This window comes from Abrus precatorius, unplaced genomic scaffold (assembly GCF_003935025.1).
Source record: "Abrus precatorius isolate BTA unplaced genomic scaffold, Abrus_2018 Scaffold2, whole genome shotgun sequence".
NCBI lineage: Eukaryota > Viridiplantae > Streptophyta > Magnoliopsida > Fabales > Fabaceae > Abrus > Abrus precatorius.
Window position 1 is genome coordinate 25,239,811 of NW_020874362.1, and position 22,433 is coordinate 25,262,243.

The window sequence follows — 22,433 nt, forward strand, 5'->3', positions numbered from 1 at the left end:
ACAGTGCTGTGTACCTGACTTCTACTTCTAGTCTTAATAGCTAAGTCACCATACATACAACTAATGGTAATTAAACTCTCTATTTAGTTAATGAGATAGTAAACACTGGATATTTTCGTATATGAAACTTTCAAAATTTTAAATTAGTTTGTAATTTTTATCTTTATTGATTAGTTTATTTTTCGGACTCATACATAGTTAAATAACATAGATCACGTGTAAAAAATGTCATGTATAATATTATATATATTTTATTTCATTTTCATTATTAAAATTATCAATTTCAAATATTTTAGTTTATAAATTTATTAATGTAAATCATTTTAGTCTCTAATTATTAATATATTTGTCTACTTATTATTTTCATTTTTAATTAATAATATTGTTATAAAAGAATCAGCTTACTATAAATCATATTATCATTTGTCATTATTTTGCAACCATAGTTTGACTTACACTTTAAACCTTAAATTCTTTTTTTTTTCTAGTGTTTTTTTTCTTCTTAATTTCCTTTGTGAGATTTTCCTTCTTTTCATTTGTTTGTTTACTATAATCACTTCAAAATTATATAATATATCATAAATAAAATCTTAATTTATTTCTCTTTACAAGTTATATTTAAAATTTAAAATATATCATAAATGAAAATATATTGTTATTATGTAATAAATCTTATAAACCAATATCTTTAAGAAATTAAGTAAAATTATGTTAATATATATTAAAAATATATGTATAATTACATTTTTTATTGAAAAACTCTTAATTTTATTTTCTTAAAAATGGCTTTTATAAATGAGAAAAAAAATTTATATATAAATTTAAAAAATTTTACACTAAATTTTTTATTTAATTTATATTTAATAAATAATTAAATAAAAAATTATAATATATTAAATAAAAAATTTAAATTAAATATAAGAGTTTTTAAGAAGATATTATCCCTTGTAAATAATATTATATCTTAAAGCAATGGCAGCAATTCATGATCAATGGCACTATATGCAAAAGTACCCAAATGGCAGAGACTTTACCTTTCTCCTCATTGTGCACGCCACATGCATCTTTTTGTGTTGTCGGCCCAATGGATTCCGCTAAATTCTTTGATATTATCGACGAATGGGGGCAGAACCAGGAATCTTCTAAATGGTTTTCACCAGTTTTACTAAGCAAAATATTTCCTTAATCCGTTATTTTAAAAAATTGAGAAAAAAAAAAAAAACAAACGATTGAAAAAAGAGAACCTTTATTTTAAATTGATTTATGGGCATCTAAATTCCCAATCTGAAGATCTATACATCTCAAATAGGATTTTTTTACTAAAAAAATGTTAACTTTTTCACTAAATCCTCCTATCATGATTAATTTAACTATTTTATTAACTTCAGTCATCTGAATTTAAACATCTAGACAATATATTTTATTAAAAATATAATATTTATTATACTTTTATATTTTTAAAATAATAAATAATTTATTTTCTAATAGAAGTTTTTTAGTTGCATATTAAAGGAGCAAGATTAATATTTTTCTTAAACTAATTACATTTTTGTTTATAAAAGTAATACAAATGCAATTTTTTAAACTATCAACGGATCATAATCTTAGAATTTCACTCTTTTAAAGTGAATAATATAATTTTAGCAATATTTCATATTCCTACAACACTTATTCGTATTTTTTTAATTTAATTTTTTTTAAAAATAAGCAAAAGCAGATTTTACTATTTAAAAGAACAAAAATATGTATTTATTAATATTTTTAAAATTGGACAAACTAGTATCTACTAGTTTGTGATTTATTAGATCTGTAATTAAACTCTGATCAAACAAGTGATAATAAGTATATCTTTTATTTTATAAAATATATTAAATTTAGAATTAACATAATAAAATAATATTTTAAATTAGTGTTATTATTTCTTTTACCATATTTAATAACGAACTTTATATTTTTATCTTCATAAATATATTTATCATATATATTTTTTACATGCTTTTGTATATATTTATTTTATTATATTAACTTTTGTATTATATTTAAACATAATAATGTAATATATATTAAAATATGCTCATCTTAAACAAGCAAAATGTACGTACAATGGTACAACAGACAGACAGAAGCTTGGCTGAACAGATCATTGGTTTGGTTGGCAATTCAACCGGTCATATCCATGGTATTCTTAAAAGACCAAGCAATAGTTTTATACTTTTAAGACTCAGTGGGACACTTAAAAAATTGCATTCATTCTGGATGTGCAATAATAATAATAATAATTTCCTCACTTTTCTAATTATTTTATTCTTATTCCTCTAAAGTAAAAGTTGTAATAGTAAACGGTTTAAATGTGGGATAACCAAAGGGGTAGATTATCAATAAGTTGAAAGTTTCATATGCTTCTTTAAAATATAAATTAAAAAAAATAAAAGCAAGTGAAGGATTTTCTGCATAAATACTAGATAATCCTCACATCTCAAGACATTTACATACGATGATAAACCGTGCACATCACATAATACTTTTATTCCATGCATAATAAAACACGCAATGATTTGAGGGATTGAACAGAGCATTCAGTTGGAAGACAAAGTACTATTCAGACAGAAAAGTTGTTCATCAACCTGACCATCCCCTCTGGGGACCCACAGAGCTATGCACATTCAACCTGTCAAGTACTGAGTTGAAATCAATGGCTTGCCCACTCTCCTCCATCCTCTGGATCACACTTGCCACATGGTCACCCCTGAATCCCATGCTCACCAATTTCTCAATCAACTCATTGTAGGGATGGTTGCGGACAAATTGTGACTGGCCAGGATTCCTGACCATAAGGTTATGACCTGGGGAGTTCTGAAGGGAAGCACTTGTTGGAGGATATCCAGCTTGAGCAAAATGAGGAGGTTGGGGTGGATGATGTGTTGCTCTTCCTCCCTCACCATCATACATCATGTATGCACTACCAGGAGGAGGAAGGGAGGGGTGGGTGCCGGGAGTTCCATACATTTCACCTGGTTGTGCAGGAAAAGAGCCCTTCATCTGCTGGGGTGGTGGAGGTTGCTGTGGAACTGTTCTACCAGCCCCTCCATATCCATATGGCATGGCATCGGGGCGGCTAGATCCCGGTGGTGGAACCCCTGAATATGGCATTTGCATGGGCATGCTGTTTGGCAGTGTTTCTGTAGGTGATGAGTTAGCTGCTTGACTTGGCTGGTATGGAGGATACACAGTAGATGAGGGGGGTCTTATTTGAGATTGCATTGGGGGTGGCTGGGAGGGTTGCACCTGCTGGGGCCATTGCTGTTGCTGCTGCTGCTGCGTTGGCTGCTGATACTGAGAATATTGTTGCACAGGTGGGGTAGGAGTCACCTGTGATGGCGTTGGTTGTGGAGCCACTAGTTGGGGTGTTCGATATTGTTGATCAGAAGCTAAATATTGATTCTGGGGGAGCTGGGCCACTGCTGGATTTGGCAGAGGGGTGGGTGGCATGTAATAAGGAGGCTGTTGAGGAGCTTGAGTCACACTTGGTGCAGGAGCTTGAGTTGGGGGTGCCGGAGGCTGTGGCTGAGGAGCAATTTGATGAGGCAGGGCAAGAGCCAACTGCTGGTTGCTTGCATCAGATGAATTATCTGTTTTTTTAGGATCTGTGGTAGGAGAGGATCTCTCATCATTGGACTGTGAATGACTTGAGGAAGATGATTCTTTCTGAGCAAGTTGAAGCTTGGCTAATTCTTTCTGAGTCTCAGCCAGCTCTTGCTTGTCTCTTAAAATTTGGACAGACCTGTGAACCTACACAAGCAACATAAGAAAAATTAGGTTGGAACAATTTGTACAGATTATTCCAGAAGTGATTCTTAATTTAGCAACACTGCACAGACCAGGTTGGCAATTTACAACCCTGATGTAAAAAGCATATAAACAATTTGCAAATCAAGGTAAGACTGGTGATGTTGTATGCAATTATGCATGCCAGGTACATATTAATTACAAGTATGTTACAGCAAAGATATGCACCTTATACATTCTTTTTCAACTAGAAGTTTAAGCACACACTAAACTGCATGGTAGCACACTGATCAAGCCAACAACTCGTAGATAGCCAGATACACAATGACATGGCCCAGCTGTTTTCCCATCCTCCTATGAAACAAAGCATGGCCCACAAGAGCTGGTTGTTTTTATTGTTTGTTGTGTGCACAACTATGAGTGGATCTAATGAACACTTCGATAAAGGACAGAAGTATGATGCAGTGGATAAGCATCTTAATTTGATAATTTGTTTTTTGTTTATTATATGATAAAATAAGGGTTCTACCTTATCCTGAGACAATATCTTTTTCTTTGCCTTTGGTATTTGATTATTTAACATTTTGACAATAGGTTAAGTAAGAATGAATAACCCCCTTTTGAGCGTTTCAAGTTGGCATCTATCTTTTACAAATTCTCAGTAAAGATCATTGTGAATTTCCTCTCAGTTTTTGGAGTATTGGTTACTTCAATGCCTATCCACAATGATTAGAGAGGAATTGAAGATGAAGGCAAGATTAGATAAAAACTCTGCATCTTGGTGGGAGCCTTTAGCTATTGGGTCATCAAAATGCAGTGGACTAAAGTAGAACAAACTTATTTTGGGCTTTAAGTTCTCACAAACAGATTTAAATAACAGTGTAAGGCAACAGATCTTGTAATAATGATAAGACTGAAAAAACATTTTGATCCTCTAAAGACACACATGAAATCAATTTGGTTTTCGCAAACTTTAAATTAACATCAAGATGGTCCTTCATTCAAGCTTGTATGACATCAACCAGGATCACTTTGATGTCATTTTAAAACTTTGGACGACCAAATTAACATGAAGTACATCTTCGGGCAACCAAAATGACAGTTTATTAATCTAATAATAAATATCTCTATCATATACCCTCCCATACCTATACCCGCCATCTTTAGAAAAAGCACCATATTCCATATCCATACCATACTGGTTGGTATGAGTACACATACCTAGATTTGTGCATTCTAGGCCATATCAATTTATCAAGCACATCAAAATGAGTGAAAACTTACAGTATAACTTGAATGCTAATATGCTATTATAGATATCAATTAAATTTGTGACTTACTTCCTGAAGGTGCTTTTCAAGAGATTTGAGCTTTGAATCTTGTTCCCCATGGTCACGATTTAAATCAGATCTCATTTCTCCAATAGATTTATCAAGATTGTAGCAGTATAATTCCAACTGTGACAGCCTTGAACTAATTCCCTCAAGAAATCGCATGAGGTTGTCAGCATATTTTTTCATACTCTTCTCTACAGTCGCAATCACATCTTGGCTTAAAGAATCTTCAGGCGGATTATAGGCAGTAGCAGGAAACATTGACGTCCTTGCCATCCTAGATTTGTGAAAATCCTGCCAAATGTTTGTTGATTTGAGATTAAAAATTTTACTAGAAAGGTATAAAAGTACACGACTCATAATCCTTACAAGTATATATACAAACTGTCAAGAAAACTCAGAATAAAGCAAGCAAAACAGTTTTGAGTAAATAGAAAACCTCATTACCCACAATAAGCATTTTGTGGATTGAACCTGTAACTTACATACCCCCATCCTCGCATATCCAAACAAAAATAGGCCAATAAAAAATTATATTTCCAGTTTTGCAAGTGAGGATTGCTCAATGAAGTACCAAACAAACAGTCGGCCGTATTCATCATCAAGGTACCTGACTGCTCCAATTAAACATATAACAGTATCTGATTCTTCAAAATGTTATACCTCCCACACGTGGCCATAAATTCCTCATTGATTCCCTCAACCGTGAACTGTCAACTATGTTGACCTCATTCAACATTTAAGCGTTTTCAAATTGCATAAATAGCTCAGGCAGGCGTATGAGTATAGAAAACCCAATACGTCCAAGTTCCAAACAAGGGATACAAATGCCTACCATAAATACATTCTTTTGTCCTCTCACTCTCAGCCAGTTGACATACTGCTCTTCTTTCAAAGTTTAACAGCCCATGCATTCATACCACACCAGAATCCACATCCCCTAAACCAAATCCAAGAACACAAGACCTTGAGGCCATCAACATACTACAATCATATTTCTGTTGCACCAACAAGTCAAAGTAACTTCACCAATCAGAAGGACCATCCATTCTACAACCCCAAAAGAGAAAATCTTCGCATTCATTCACCCCAAAACGTTCATTTGATAGTAAAACATTCAACGGCAAATTTCAACTCATATCGCAAGACTTTACTAGTCATTCCAGGAAACTATAATTTCCAAAGTTAACAAGTCACTTCAATGTTTTTTTTTTAATTTTCAATTTCAAGTCCCAACAACAATATATTCAATCCAAGAACCAAAGGGAGCTTAATGAATTACACCCAAAACGACGATCAGGTATAAAGGAAATTGCAGCAAAAAAATATCAAAAACTCTATCGTCAAAATTTCCACTTAATTTCTAAAAACGAAAAATTTCCTAAACCCTAATGGCTTTTCCTCTCAACGACAGAAACCCAAGTTCTAAATTACCCTTAGAGGCTAAAAACGACGGAGTCAACGCGCGAAACGACGAGAGCGCACATGGGTATATATACCTTAGTTGAATTGGGAGCGATGACAGGATCGGCGTGATTGCCGTTGGAACTGGAATCACGGTTAGCGTAGTCATCGTAGGAACAAAGGATATCATCGGAGCCGAAATCGAAGCCTTTGGAAGCAGAGTTACCACGACCCGAAGATCCAGACGCCATGGCCGGAGCTTCAATATGCACAGGGATGAACAATTCAGTGAGAGATAGAATAAGAGTTTTAAGAGAGAGAAAAAATGCTTATAGAGAGAGAAAGGAAGGTGTTTATCGGATGCTGTGTTGCTGTGTTACTTTGCTTTTCCGCAAAACCAAGTTTCGTATTTGTAAAACCCGAAAATAAAAACGGTTTTTTCGGCATTTGTCCAAAGGGATAGAATTAGAATTTTGTATAATATTTTTTTAAATTATAAAATAATACAGATTTTAATGCAAGTAATATTCAATGTTATAGTTTAATATTTATTATTATTTTATCATATCTTAAACTTAAATTAAAAAATCGAAAGAAAATTTATGAAGATTTTTTTTGTAAGTAATAATAATAATAATAATAATAATAAATGGAAACGGATATAAAAGAAACGTTTTCAGAGCGAGAGCGAGGAGGATGGTGTTGGACTGTTGGGTTTGGAGATGAGGATAAGGATGAGATGCACCGACCACAATTTTTTAGTTGGGATCTCTTCATTTTGGTGTATGCTGTGCTTTGTTACAATTTTATTTATCTTTTTTTTTCATATTTTAAATTATGAGATTATGATTGAATTTTGTATTATTAGAGTAAGGAATGTCCAAATAGTATTAGGTAAAAAATATATTTAATACTTTATGTATTAAATAAATTTAATATTTTAAAATAATGAATAATTTGTACCTTTTTTATTTAATGTCTTAAGGTATTAGTTAATTATTATTTATTAGATAATTTTATCTAAAATTTTATTATTAATTCAAAGTGTTTATTATGTAGATTATATCTACAAAACTTATATTAATTTAAACTTATTTAATACTTTATTAAGTACAGTAAATTTAATAAATGCATAGTTTTGAAATATATAAAGTATTTTCTATCCTATTCTTATAATGGTTTTTTACCTAATTATAACTTAATGGTTAAATTTACAAAATTTTAATTTTATATACCAAATATAATATAAGTTGATATTTCATATATGGACTAAACTCTCATTTTATTTTCAGTAAAAGTTTGATTTCAACATTTTAGTTCTTAAGATATTTAAAATGTCACTTTAATCTCTTAACTTTTTTTTTGTAATTTATTTATTTCTTGAGCTCAAATTTCGTTAAAAAATAGTAATAAAAAAAATTGAGTTATTACATTAAGTATATGTCAGAAGTTCAGTTGGTAAAAATGACGTAATTTTAGAAAGCGAGCACCTTTAATTGTTAAACAATGTTGTTCTAATCTAATCACTCTTTTGCCCAAACATATTAGCATATATGTTATGTGCCTTTAATCTTCCATATTCGCTTCCCAAAACGATGTTATTTCTAACAACTGAACTTCTAACGTGATACTTTCTCTTAATGTCTCTTAACGGAATCTAAGTTTAAAAACTAAAATGAATGACAAAAAAGGAAGTTAATAACATGACATTTTAAATATTTTAAGGACTAAAATGCTAGACTTAAACTCTCTTGAAGACTAAAACAAAAGTTTAGTTTAGTCTTCATACATGTATATTTAATTAGTTCTTTTTTATATATAACTTGTAGAATGAATAACTATTTATTTTTTCAAATTTTTAAGATATTTTTTTATAAAAAAGTGCTTATAAAAAGGAGTAAAAATTAAGTGAAACATTTTTCAAAATAATAAATATACAATTTATTTTTTTTTGGTAACACGGTATACATATGCATAAACGTTGAATAAGTATCGTTATGTATAAGAAAATTATTTATTACTTATTATTAGATTATAGTGTTTGATTAGCAAATGTCTTTATTTATTTATTATTTACATTTCCTGATTTATAACTAAAGACCACACTCGCAAACTTTGATTGTGCAATTGAAACTTGAAAGTGGATTTACACGATAATAATAATAATTTAGCCAATACCCCGCATTAATTATGTCATGTTCTTGTTCTGGGTATTATAATCTAGAAGGTTCCGAACTCTATTTTTGTTAACTTAATTTTTTTATATATATATTTTTAAGAAAAATCGTAAATCCAAACCATAAAGTTTGAGTTATATACAATTTAGTTTTTAAAATTTTGAAAAACATATTTTGATTTTAAGCTTTTTAATAAGTGAAAAATAATATATACCTGATAATTATGACAATTTTCAAATGATTCAGGGTTAAGATTTTTAATTTTAAGAAATTTCAATTATATTTGATAATATAAACTTATAATTTATCTTTTAGAAAATAAATTAGTATAATAGTTTGTTAACTACAAACTAAAATAAATATATAATTTTTAAAATTTAGATTTTAAAAATCTTGTTAAAATAATATTTGATTTATAATTTACAATTACAAATAATTCTATCTTATTTGTATATTTTTAAACAAATTATATATAGACAAGATAAATTTTTTAAAAAAGTTGTGATTTAAATAAAAATAAATAAATTGCTTTCTCTTCATTTATTCAAAATATTATATTAATATAGTATTATATTTTTTTTAATTATTTAATATATATATATATATATATATATATATATATATATATCTGATGGATTTTTTGAAAACTTTAAGTGTCAAAATGCACTCTTTTGAAGTTTAAGAATTAAAAATACATGAATCAAAACTCATGGTAAGAAATTGCAATTTTTTTTAAGTTTGTGTTCGGTAGAAATGTTAAACTTGAGTTTTGTTTAATTTTACATTACAATGCCTTGGACGTGTGTTAGCTCAATACAATTTAAAGTTGCCTTTTACATTCAAATGTGACTTTATGGCAATCTATATCATCATGTTTTGATCTTTTATGGCAATCGAGGTTGGTTGCTATTTGAATAGCTAATTTATTGTCACTGTAGACAATGAAATAGGGAATTTAGAGGTTGATATTTGGACTTTTATGATATCAAAAACGTTGATTTTCCAGTGACAGAACAACAACTTCAGTCAACATTTGCATATTCTGGGAGGTGTAAGGAGGAATTTGCAGAAAAAAATCAAATCGTTGTTCTAGTGCTATCTTAAGGTGCTATAAGGTCCACCCATTATGATATTATCTACATAAAAATGTATAATTATCACTGTGGATCTCAATCCCATGGTGAAGAATGAAGAGTGAGCATTGCTTGAACCAGTAATTATTAATATTAAATTTAAACTATGAATCTATTACTCAACACCTAAATCAATTGGTAATTAGTAAAACTTATTCTGGTTTAACACGTAATTTTCGAAATCAATTTCTAATTAATATGAATTTTATAAATTTTGTGCTTTTAATATGTTTGCAAAATTCAGCTTTATATTAGTTGTGCCAAACTTTGCTAATATATATTTACAAATTATCATATAATTATTTTATAATTTAATTAACTTTATTTTTTCTTAAACACTATTACATTTTTTTTTATCTTAAATGATTATTTGATATACATTAAAAATAATCTAAAGCGAATTGTTGAGAAGTCACCCTTTTAAACTTGACTACTTAACCATTAAAAAAAATCATAATATTAAATTGTTCCTTTTCCAGAAATTTAAAACATCTTTCACCCTGGACTAAAACTTAGTTTTTAATTGTTCTACAAAATAAATTTTAAAAACTAAAAAAAAAATACAGACAAGTAGGCTGTTAAAGCCCACTCATCTTCTTAAAGTGTAGTATAAGTAAGTTATAAATATTCTTCAAATTTAAAGGCTTTCTTTACTTGAAGTACCATCCTTTTCCTTCTGAACTTTTTTATTAAAAAAAATCTCAATTTCATGTAAAATAAAATAAAATTTTACAGACGTTGTAAACTAAAAACAATGGCACTTAAGAATTTAAAGTTACCACAGAAAAAAATCCAAAATCTCACTACTGTGTGGAAGAAAATATTACAAAAAGAAGGGTTGAAAAGAAAAGGGTAAAACTGATTGGAAGCATAAGGCAATTGTTAGTTCAACAAACTTTACTCCCAATGTCCTAACACATTGACCCTTAAAAGCTGTTCAATTTTTTGTCAATAGGAGAGGGTCTATCACACTATGAATGGAATGCATCAGAAGAATCATGTATATAATCACTCCAGCGAAACCAGCAATTAAAGCTCCTGTCACTTCATTACAAAATTTGGGCACTGAATCACAGATTGGTAACCAAGCTGCATAACTGTTTCCATTCTTTCCCACTTGTGCTATAGCCAAAGCTGCAGAGAAGCTCGAGATGAGTAACATGGTGAACACCTGCTCATAAAAGGAATCCATTAATATAAACTCTTCCAAAGAATTACACGTCTATTATACTGTTAAAGTTGTAATATAATATATGACCTTTAGAAGTGAGTTTAAACACCCAAAGTAGGAAAATTTTATAAAAACAAATTGTATTACACTGAGTTATAAAAGTGTGACAAATATTTTTTTTTAATGACAATTAACTACTTTTAAATGCTTAAACTTAAAAATTAAAATTAACATTTTTTGTAATATATATACACACGTGTATTAAATTAGAAAGTTATTAAATTTTATTCCCCTAACTTTTCAATCAACCACTATACCTTAATTGGAACATCCTTGTGCTGTGTTAGTATGAAATATAATGTCATCTCAAAATGTTAATAATATGGATTGTGGTTCTTTTCTTTAATGTCTAAAGAGATGGGGTATTTAATGATTGACAGAAAGCAAGATTTTTTGAGTATTTCATGCTTTTCTATGTGAGCATAAGAGTTTGATTTCTGTGGGCAACGGAAAGAACAAGTTCTTAACTAGCATGATTGTGGATATGTTGCTATTGCTTAAGCACACTAATGCATTGCATGTGTTACACGTAGAGGCAACATAAAGAAGAGGTTTTAGGGCATGTACCAAATCCAAAGCGACCACTAATCGCCAGAGCAAGCTTTTTGCAGGAAGAAAGAGGACAAAAAATCCATACACAGTGACAACAGAGTTTGCAATCACAAAGTACCTAGGTAGAATTGTGTAGTTAGTTTTCACTATGAAGGAAACAATTGTATTGAACCGAAAATATGAATAATAACTATAAGCACTAGAATACACTTACTTGAAGGCAGGGGAATTAGTGTAATTTGCTTCAAAGGACAGTGTGAGGAAGCTAGATCTCTCATGGCTAGTGGTCATGACAATAACTGCTGCAAGGGTTGCTGCAAAGGCCAAGAACCTTAACAGAAGGTGGCAGATCCTCCTAGTCTTGGCCATAGACTGCACCACAATGAATCTTGGGTTTGAGGGAAGGTTTAATTTAATAGATGAAATGTTGGAATTTTAAGGATGTTGAAGTAGGATGTTAGGAAGGAAAATAATGGTTAGTGCACTGAAATTGGAACATTTTTGTGTTGTGTTAGGTGAAATTCTTATCTGTCTTACTGTCTATGCCACCGACCAGTAAAGTTTTTTTGTTTTTTTTTCTAGTTTTGCTGCTGTGTCTCCTTCTTTGTGCAGTGTTTGTGATCAATTCCATTTTTATCAGCACTTATGTTTATGTAGATAAAGTTAGAGTAGTTTCATGTCCTTTTCAATTTTATTTACTTCTTGCAAGAAAATTATTTAGTAAGATACTAGATCAAACAGACGCAAATTTTCCAACCTAAACATAAAACTAAATTATTTTAATATTCTTCTTTTGTCTTTTTCTTTTGTGTCTTTTTGTTTCCCATTCAATTAGCTCAGCTAGCAAGAAAGGTTACTCCCTTTTTAATTAGACGTTAATGTTACTTTAATTTTAGAATTTTATTTTTTTATTAACATGTATTTTTTGCCCAAATTTTTATTTACATGTTTTCTTTTCTTTTTTATTTTTGGTGGGAGGGTAGAGGGGTCAAATTTGTATGGTTAAGTTTGGACTTCGATAAGTGATCCTTGCTCACCATTGCATTCCAAATTCTTACCATCATTACCAATTTTTATTAGAGGGTAAAATATATTTTTCTTTTGTATATTAAAAGCATTTTTTTGCTGATCATAGGAGATTAATTTGTTTTTAAGATGTAAAATTTTCTTAAATAAATTTTGTCTCTTTTAATACATTTTTTTTTTCATAAATATAATCATGTTACGTTTTTCTTTTTGTTATAAAAAAAAATTAAAAGAAGACGTAGGAATATTTTGAAACATGACCATGCAAGGATTATTTAACTGTAAGGAAACGATATTTGTTCATTTTTTTAGGGAAACATTTCTAGAAGCATTATTTTTTATTTTAAGAGTATATTTTTCAGATGCGGTTATAGAAAATAATTTTAAAAATAAAAAATTATATATAATATCATATACAGTAATAACTTTAATAATTAAAATAATAAAATACTTGACTAATATATTGTAGTTCACTTTTTTATAGAAGTACGTTGAGAACCGTGTTTTACTGGTTGCGTTGGTTGGAAAGTAAACCAAACGCGCAGTATAAACAAATTATTAATTAGCTAATTTAATCCTTCAATTAGTGTGTAAGATAATTTAATCCATATTTCTATTAGTATACAATCAGAGCGTAATTGTAATAATTTTTTGTTGTCATATAACAAAAAAAGAGGCTAGGTAACCTCTCACTTTCCTATAGGTACGATCCTATCAGTTAAATTTATATCATATGTAAATTTTATTCATAAAATTATTATACTCGTTTTTCTGTGATTATAATCCGTGAAATATATTGTATTATTTTGATTTTATTTATATATTTATCATTTTCTGAACTTTTTTGACATTTGCTTCTGTCTCTTATTTTAGTGTATTATATAAATTCATATTATGTATTAACAAAAAATAATTAATAAGGAAAGAATAGAAGAAAAATGATAATTATATTTTACAAAAAATATAAATTACAAGAAAAAAATATGTTAATTTATAATTTAAATATATCCATTGTGACATGGTGCAAATTTTCTTTCAGTAACTTAAATATGTAATTAACTATATTAATTTTAAACACGAAGAAAGTGATTTATTAAATAATATTTTTATCTCTCAATCAATTTTAATATAATCTAAAATTATCTATAAATGAGTGACAAAAAGTATAATTTTAAAAATTTAGAGTCAAGTTGAAATTAAATATTAATATAAAATGATACCAATTAAATAATAATCTTAAAATCAATAAATTAACTCGAATTAAATTTCTAGTAAAATCTGTAGAATTCAATCCGTAAGAATATCTAATGTAATGTCAGTGTGGGCGGTGATTCTTATAGCCCCTAAGTATCTTTAGAGAACACTAATAATAAGTATGATAAATACTTATTCAATGGGTTAAGATCTGACTATCATCAGATAACTTTTTAAATCTTTTAATTTATATTTTTCATGTATGATTCTACAATTTATATTTATTTTTCTCAATGTATTACGTTTATTTTATATATAGAAATTCAAATTTTAGTAAATTTATCTATTAAGGTTAGCAACCAATTTTTTTTATTTTTTTTAATGATATTGTTATTATTAGTAGTAGTCATGTTTATGTTGAGAAATTGTTCAAACAGTTGTAAAAAAAGTATATAAAAATACTAACCTAATTTTGGTGAATGTTCACTGACATGCACCGTTGATCCAATCGAAGTAGTAAAAATCGAAATGATTAAATTAAGATTACCTTAAATAGTTTAACGGTTGAGTAAACAACAATAGCTTGGGTCATTTTTATTAAAGTGAGATTTTTAAAACGAACAAAAATGATAACACTTAATAGCAAAAGAAAAAAAAAACAAATAAAATGATAACACTTGTTTATAAAGCAAAAACAAAAAAATTATCACAAACCACAACATATGTTAAATTTTAGTATGTGTTGTCTTGTAAATTCACAATATGATAAAATAGATACATATTAGGTTCTATGCTATACACATGTACTATTTAGCTATTTTATATATTTTATTTTTGTCGTACACATTTATTATTGAATTAATTTATTTTGATAGCTTATTTTAAAATACAATCATTTTGATAATAAACAAACGAAATAATAGTGTCATAGTGTGAATCTAAATTGAAAACCTGTAAAAAAAATAAAGGTTGAATTTAATGGGAGAAAATATCCAATTATATTTTCCCCGTTGAACTATATCATGCGAAGTCTTTGTCTAGATCGTCTACACACACACACACTCACTGTTACAGTCATAGGGTGTTTCAGCAACGCTAAGTGTTGCAGTTGCAGCACAACACACAAAATGCCTCTCTCATCCTCTTTTACGTTAACACCCATACCCACAAGGATCGCTTCAACGCACTCTTCCCAAACTACCCTTCTCAGATTCAACTCCCTTCCACGCCCCCTCCTTCCCCTCACCACACGCAAGTCCACGCGCCTCCACGCCACAACGCGATGCCTCTTCACCGGCATCGTCGAAGAAATGGGCACCGTCAAGCAACTCGGCATGGCCCCTCACGGCGGATTCGATCTCAAAATCGCGGCGAAGACGGTCCTCGACGGTGTCAACCTCGGCGACAGCATCTCCGTGAACGGCACGTGCCTGACGGTGACCGAGTTCGACGGGAAAGTATCGGACTTTACGGTGGGGTTGGCGCCGGAGACGCTGAGGAAGACTTCACTGGCGGAATTGGAACCTGGATCGTTGGTGAATCTCGAAAGGGCAGTGACACCCACGAGCCGAATGGGTGGGCACTTTGTGCAGGGTCACGTGGATTGCACGGGGGAGATTGTGTCTATGGTTCCTGAAGGTGATTCGCTTTGGGTGAAGGTGAGGGCTGAGAAGGAGTTGCTTAAGTATGTTGTGCCTAAAGGGTTTATAGCTGTTGATGGAACTAGTTTGACTGTAGTTGATGTGTTTGATGATGAAGGGTGTTTCAATTTCATGTTGGTGGCGTACACTCAGCAGAACGTGGTTATTCCTTTGAAGAAGGTTGGGCACAAGGTCAATCTTGAGGTTGATATTCTTGGCAAGTATGTGGAGAGGCTTCTCAGTAGTGGTTTTGTTCAATCCATTGCTAATTCTTGATGCCACTCTATACTTTTGTTGGATTATTAGCGTTTTTTGAATTCGTGTTTAGATGTCTATGGATTCATTCAACCCTATTAGTTGTTGTATCTTATGAATTGGATCCGCGGTTATAGGTCTTCAAACGTGAATCCAAACATTCAGTTTCTTCTTTTCCTTACTGAAAAAGAAAACAAAATAAATGTTGGTGGTTTTGTATACTTGTTTGCCAATCTGAGAGATATTTTCAATTTGCTCTTGCTCTTCATGAGGTAACTCCTTCTTACTATATATGTGCTGAAAGGAAATGTGATTTTTGGCTTGGAATGGTTCTGATGTGGCTAGGTTAGGAACTAGATAAGAGGCTGAGGCATTGAACTGGATATAAATGCCGCGTAAATTGTAACGTTTGTGTTCACTATGGAATTGAGTCAGCTTTGTTCAGCTTATGTGGTGTGTGTTTGGTTATTCTTATGTGTCTATTTTTTTGTCTTAAACGTAGATTTTGTTGAAGTGATCCTGATCCTAGAATAAGTAAACTGGTTTATACAAGCCATAGTACTAAAGAGTGACCTTGCGTCAAGTGACTATGAGACTTTATGTAGTCAAGCTTTAAAAAGAAGATTTTATGCTACTTGAGCTATTTTTAACTATAATTGGAGGATCTCAATTTGAGCTTGAATAATTTATGATTATGGGCTCCCATACCTTGGCAATATAAGTTGCATATTGTGGTTGCTTTTGCCGTGGTCTTTTGCTTATAATATCAGTAGAAACTTGGTGGATTATCTCACTTGTTGAAAAGATAAAATTTTGGATGCATATCAATTATTGATTACGAAATGATCATATCTATGCAAGTTATTTTGTGGGGCAGCTTCAATTTCTATAGTTGTTGTTCTTGTGTAGTATCTTTACTTGCCCTTCTTCTGTGGGTAAGAGCTTTAAGGCTATGCGCATAAAGTTGGATGCTGTGTAAAATTTGTGGGATTGAGGCAAACAGTGTTTTAAAAACTCGATTCTCTTGAAGTTGTGTGTTTCCGTGCACATACCTTCATGTGTGTAATAGATTTTGAAGAATAATTGATCCAGAACTGATCATGGTTATAACTTCTACCAGTCAGACTACTACAGAGTGAACATATATTGAGTGACTTGCAAATAGCAGAAGCTTAATGCAACTTAATTGGTGGATCCCAGATACAGCGAAAAATAAACAGCTTGAATTGCAATGTGATTGTCAATATTGAATTATCGATTCTGCTTAATCTTTGCACCTTAAGTGGGCTAATTCTTTAATTAGCACTACAGATGATGCATGTACTGCTCTTGATGCAACAAGTTAAATCTCCTTTCAGCGCCATTATTTTTAGTTATAGAACATCTAGAACCCACAGGGTTGGTTGATAAACGTATTGCTGGGTGTGGGATAGTCCACTTGTTCTTTTATTGGATCCCTTCCCTTGTACTAAGCTCAGGTCGCTTGTTTTGAGCGGTTGTTGTGAGTGAGTAAATATTGGAAGCCATTTTCTTGTTTTTTTTTTTTTTTTCGGTTCCTATTTTCCTCTACGCCAACCACTGCTAAATTTCAGTGGGATTTACATCTCTTACATAGTTTCTCTGGGTTATTATTTTTTTTCTTGTATTTGTAACAAACACATATTTTTCCTATTGATTGTGGCTTGGCTAATTTGCAAACCAGAAGGTAGTTTTCCATGAAGCTTCCTTTGGGCCATATTTCAAGGCACCATATTCCTCACATCATATCATATTATCAATTTATCACACATTTCTGAAACAATAACTTATGAACAAATGCATGATAATGACTACTCTTTTTTTTGTTTAGTTTAGACCCTTGTGATCCGAAAGTCACATTAAATTTTGACTAATAGTGGATAAAGTTCTTGCAGTGTCTATCTTTTATTTATTTATTTATTTACAAGGTTTGAACTCGAGACTTTATTTAAGAGAATCAAGCTCATTATTACATGAACAATTAGGCGTTGGTATGATAATGAGTACTTGAAAAGCAAGGTTCACTCTGAAATATCAAAACCAGTTTTATATCTCTTCTTACCTAGCATTGCATCACTCATAAAATAGTATCAAATGGAAATGGTTGGTGAGGCTTACCCAGGATGGCGAAATGTACATTATCAGAGAGAGACCTTGTAACTGTTCGAGGGCATAATAATTTGTGTCTAACCCTCCAATGCAATCAAATTACTCAGCCAAGCTGCACGTTCAATTATTAGTCAAATTATCAAATTGAAGGCCCATTTTGGAACAGTGTTTAATTTATTATTATTGTTCGGTGTTTGGAGTCCAAAATACTGAGGATGTTGGGCTGCTGAAGAAAACTTGACTTGTCACGTACACGAAATGCTTCGTCTAATTGATGCTCAAGCCCTCTTTCTGCTTTGTGCTAGGGAGTTTTTTTTCAAGGGATCACTAATTAAAGGATAATATTAACTTCAATGCTAAAAACTGAAGATAAAGAATTATAAATGAAAATTTTCAATCAAGAAAAAATGTGCATTATATAAAAAAACTAAAAATATAATAATTGATATATTTTTTTAATAAAAAATTACTTTCTTTGGATATTTAAACCCACTCCACATTATTGATGTTAGCAAAACTATTAATTAAAAGGTCCCACAGCACTTAAAAAAAAAGTTAAATGCATTGTTATAATGTTCATGTGATTTAACATTTTTTTTTATCAAACATGAGAATAACAATCTTCAAACACAGAGAATAGCTGACTAGTTATAATGCATTGTTATATTGGGCATTGTTATAGTTGAACTTAACATGCTATATTATCATAGATTTATATTTATTTTAATGTTACTAATTATGATTTATTCATTAAATTTACGATTAAAAGATTTTGAATGTATTCTCAATATACATACTAAAAACAAAGCAATTAGATGCTATCCTGCAAAGTAAGAAGTACAGCCATAACAAAGTGCCCTTAATTTATTTTTGATTTGTGATAAGATGCATATGCATGCTTTATTCCTGACATTGACTCGGAAATGGGAAATTCAACAGCGACCAATTCCTTTTTGGGTGCTAAACGACTGTGTCAGCACTTCCTTCTCGCCTTTCTTTTAAGGGTGTGTCATATAATTAAATGTCAAATAATTATTATAAGTGATTATTTTTAATTATAGTTGATGTGTTATTTTTATCTTAGTGTTGTTTTCCTACTTTCAACTTTCAATTTCTAAGTTGTTTTATGGCAGAGGAATGTTGTCGTCACGCTTTTGACATATTCTTTTTCAAAATCGAGTAAAAAACTAAGTTGGTATTAACTTTTTTTGGTAAGAAAGAAAATAAAAAAGCAAACTATAAAACATGTAAACTATATAGAAATTTCATCTGAAAGCTTATATATTAAGTTGATATTATGAGTAACCTGAATATATATATATATATATATATATATATATATAAAACGAAGGTTAACATAAGTTTTAGTCCAATAACGAACAAAGTCTTCAAACGAGAGTATTAAAAAACGTTGTACTCGTATTGTTGGTCTAGGCAGAAAAATTTTAATACAATTTCAAAATATATTACAGAAAGAGAAAAATGTCAATAGGAGTCATTGCATCTTATCATATTTTGAGAATAATGATAGATTTATACTTTTGTTTAATTGAATAAATTGACAGTATAAAAAAATTAAATACTTTTATTTAATTATAAATTGTCTTATAAATAATATATACAACATATTTTATTTAATTGGCAATGTAAATGTTTATATTAATAATATACTAAAATTTAATATTGTATATATAAGGAAATAAAATAAATAATATATTTACATTTTTTATTGTGTAACTAAATAAAAATACATGAGATAAAAAATAAAAATGTGAGTTATATACATAAAATGATTAACTCTTGAAATGAATTATAAAATATGCATTGAAGAGTGGGAGTGTTTTATTATTTTTTTAGATTTATCTCTAAGTGATATATGTGTAAAGTACGAAAGTGATAAAATATCTACTATTAATTATAAATTATTTTTATTTATAAAATGTTATAATTTAAATTAAGGTAGACAGAGTCTCACCTTTTTTATTTTATTCTTTTTTTTTTTACTTTAGAGAAATTTAATATTTTTTAGTTATACTTGTTTAAGAGTAAAACTAATTATTTTATCTTTAAAATAATAATAATAATAATATATCAAAAACATATAATAAAAACTATATTTTAAAGTTAAATTTATTTTTTATTTGATGTAACTAATTTTGTAACATTTATTTATTCATTTGTTTATACATATCCTTCTTTATTTTTCATTTACTTTTCATCTAGACATAGTGCTAGGGAGTGGGATTAGACTCAAACGTTTCTACCAAGTTATTTTTTTAAAATATTATATATAGGCTTTAATTTTAAAAAATGTTGCTGGGTTTGTTGGTCATCATGACATAATAGCTTTTTGTGGTGAAGCTTTTAGAGATGCAATGAGTGCATAATTGATTGACTTTGTTAGGAACCCTAGTTACATAGAAGTTTATATTCTTTTACCCGTAAAGTAGAGGTTTTTTATTTAAATATTGTAAATTTAAAAATAAATTTTAATTTATTAATTTTTTTAAACTATTTTTCTGTTTAGGATAAATCAGTTCACATATTAATAATTTTGCTAAAATGATTGGCAAAAATGTTAATTTTTTAAAAAAAATTGTCACCAAAAGTGTGACATAACTAAATCGTAACACATGTCAATATCAATATGATTTTATAATATGATTAGCAAAATTAAGAGTTAGTTTTGCAATAGATAACGTGAAACTTTTAGATGGTGACAGTCTCACGATCTGAATGAGTTTCATTATAAAATTTGCACAACTTACAAGGATCTGACATGTAGCATAATTTTGGCTCACTATGCAAATAATTTGACAAAACTTTTACATTATATATCTTCTCACCCACTCGCACTATATATATTTTCTCATTTGCTCACACTATATATAAAATAAATGAACTAAAACTAACTTTGTAATACTCTTAAACTTGTTTTTATTGAATGAAAATAAGTACGTAAAAAGATATATAGTGTAAAAGTTTCACTATATCATTTGTACAATGGGCCAAAATCATGCTACTTGTCAGATCCAACAAGTTGTGTGATTTTTATGATGAAGCTCACTTGAATCGTGACAAATGTCATCATTTATAAGTTTCACGTTGTTTATGGTAAAAATAACTCTTAATTTTGTCAATTATATTATAAAATTATACTGATGTTGACATGTATTATGATATATTGTATTTTTAGTAGCAATTTTTTTTTTAAAAAATTCAATATTTTTATTAACTATTTTAGCAAAACTATTGTCATGTAAACAAATTTACCCCAGATAAAATAATAGTTTCAAAAATTAACAAATTAATAGTTTTTTTAAAATTTGTAATATTTAAATAAAAAATTATAAAATTATACTGATGTTGACGTGTTATGATATATTGTACTTTTGATAACAAAATTTATTTGTTTAAAAAATTAACATTTTTATCAACTATTTTAGCGAAGCTATTGCATGTAAACAGATTTACTTCAGATAAAATAATAATTTCAAAAATTAACAAATTAATAATTTATTTTTAAATTTATAATATTTAAATAAAAAAGCCTAGAGTAGGAGAATATTTATTTTAAAATATACATAGGCCGTTAATATTTCACTAATTTTAATCAGGATAACTATACCCTATTTTATATTATAAATAATTAGTACAATAATTATATCTCACACTTATTATTCTTTTCTTCACCTATCATTTTTTTAAAATTAAAAAAAAAGATGAAGTATATATAAATAATAATTTTTTTTTGCTATATTAAATAACAGTATTTTAGTTAAAATATAATAAAATTGTATATCAATTAAGAAAAATAACTTGTGTACATTGCTTTGAACAATAAAAGATGTCAAATAGAGAAAATATTTTTTATTAAAAACATTTAATTAACTTATAAGTTTATATATACTTGGCACTGCACCGCTGGAGGGTAATACGGTAATTTAGTGTGACAGGGGTATGCAACCGAGCACCAGCTACGGCGGAACTGAAATTAATTTGTGCCAACGGTAAAGCTTCGTTGGCTTCATCTCCACCACCCACGTGTCCCTTCTTAATCCATTCCTTTCTTTATAAATCTTCCATTCCCTCCTAACTCCTTGGAAAGATCAACGTCCTTTTAATATTTCTGTTCCTTCCACCAAATTGACCTTTCAGAACCATTTTCAATACACATTTTAAATACATTCTTAATTATTAATTACATTTTATATTATAAATTATAAAAATTTCACTCTTATTTTAATTTAATATTTTAATACTTTTATCCAATTATAATATATCAATACAAAATAGTTATTTCTTATTAATTTGATTTCTTGTAAATAAATAGATTTGTGATTTATAATAACTAATTTTCTTCCAATATTGACTTATTAACTAGTTGATTCATCTATTTAGGTTTTTATGTTTCGTTTTCTTCGTTTAGAAGCAATAAGTATCTTTGACATCAGACGAGTTTATAAATAGTCTCAAGTAAGATAAAATTTAAATCTTTATAATTTTAAAATCTGTAAAATAATTTATCTTTTCCTTAAATTAAAAGAGATAACTCTTATTTATCATGATAAAAC

General features: G+C 29.2%; 3 protein-coding genes across 9 annotated transcripts; 1 reads left to right on the forward strand and 2 right to left on the reverse strand.

The window, feature by feature from the left end:
* Window positions 1–2,294: 2,294 nt before the first annotated feature.
* On the reverse strand, window positions 2,295–6,966 carry LOC113857673 (extensin-like). Of its 6 annotated transcripts, none has more exons than XM_027489787.1 (4): window positions 6,905–6,966; window positions 6,620–6,783; window positions 5,127–5,414; window positions 2,353–3,789 (listed from the first exon to the last, which is right to left on the reverse strand). In XM_027489787.1, exons 2-4 carry the CDS (start codon window positions 6,773–6,775, stop codon window positions 2,620–2,622), a joined length of 1,614 nt encoding a protein of 537 aa, XP_027345588.1. In that variant the 5' UTR covers window positions 6,776–6,783; window positions 6,905–6,966; the 3' UTR covers window positions 2,353–2,619. The 6 variants fall into 6 exon arrangements, with proteins under 6 accessions (XP_027345587.1, XP_027345590.1, XP_027345588.1 ...); XM_027489788.1 differs by lacking the exon at window positions 6,905–6,966 and having other exon boundaries at window positions 2,500–2,624; window positions 2,669–3,789; window positions 6,620–6,884; XM_027489786.1 differs by having other exon boundaries at window positions 2,295–3,789; window positions 6,620–6,945.
* A 3,805-nt stretch (window positions 6,967–10,771) lies between these two features.
* On the reverse strand, window positions 10,772–11,986 carry LOC113860096 (CASP-like protein 1C2). Its single transcript, XM_027492738.1, has 3 exons — window positions 11,832–11,986; window positions 11,633–11,735; window positions 10,772–11,005 (listed from the first exon to the last, which is right to left on the reverse strand). Exons 1-3 carry the CDS (start codon window positions 11,984–11,986, stop codon window positions 10,772–10,774), a joined length of 492 nt encoding a protein of 163 aa, XP_027348539.1.
* Window positions 11,987–14,871: 2,885 nt separating this feature from the next.
* On the forward strand, window positions 14,872–16,377 carry LOC113858612 (riboflavin synthase). Of its 2 annotated transcripts, XM_027491322.1 has the most exons (2): window positions 14,894–15,495; window positions 15,634–16,277. In XM_027491322.1, exons 1-2 carry the CDS (start codon window positions 14,965–14,967, stop codon window positions 15,751–15,753), a joined length of 651 nt encoding a protein of 216 aa, XP_027347123.1. In that variant the 5' UTR covers window positions 14,894–14,964; the 3' UTR covers window positions 15,754–16,277. The 2 variants fall into 2 exon arrangements, with proteins under 2 accessions (XP_027347122.1, XP_027347123.1); XM_027491321.1 differs by having other exon boundaries at window positions 14,872–16,377.
* The last annotated feature ends 6,056 nt before the right edge of the window (window positions 16,378–22,433 follow it).

What these genes read in the sequence shown, in the direction of transcription:
- LOC113857673 (XM_027489786.1), bottom strand. Translation starts at nt 6,775, where the DNA reads ATGGCGTCTGGATCTTCGGGTCGTGGTAACTCTGCTTCCAAAGGCTTC. An exon ending in TCGCTCCCAATTCAACTAAG is followed by an intron (nt 5,415 to 6,619) that starts GTATATATACCC and finishes AACATTTGGCAG; the next exon opens with GATTTTCACAAATCTAGGAT. An exon ending in TTGAAAAGCACCTTCAGGAA is followed by an intron (nt 3,790 to 5,126) that starts GTAAGTCACAAA and finishes TTGCTTGTGTAG; the next exon opens with GTTCACAGGTCTGTCCAAAT.
- LOC113858612 (XM_027491321.1), top strand. Translation starts at nt 14,965, where the DNA reads ATGCCTCTCTCATCCTCTTTTACGTTAACACCCATACCCACAAGGATC.
- LOC113860096 (XM_027492738.1), bottom strand. Translation starts at nt 11,986, where the DNA reads ATGGCCAAGACTAGGAGGATCTGCCACCTTCTGTTAAGGTTCTTGGCC. An exon ending in ACTAATTCCCCTGCCTTCAA is followed by an intron (nt 11,736 to 11,831) that starts GTAAGTGTATTC and finishes AATTCTACCTAG; the next exon opens with GTACTTTGTGATTGCAAACT. An exon ending in TAGTGGTCGCTTTGGATTTG is followed by an intron (nt 11,006 to 11,632) that starts GTACATGCCCTA and finishes TTTTATGAGCAG; the next exon opens with GTGTTCACCATGTTACTCAT.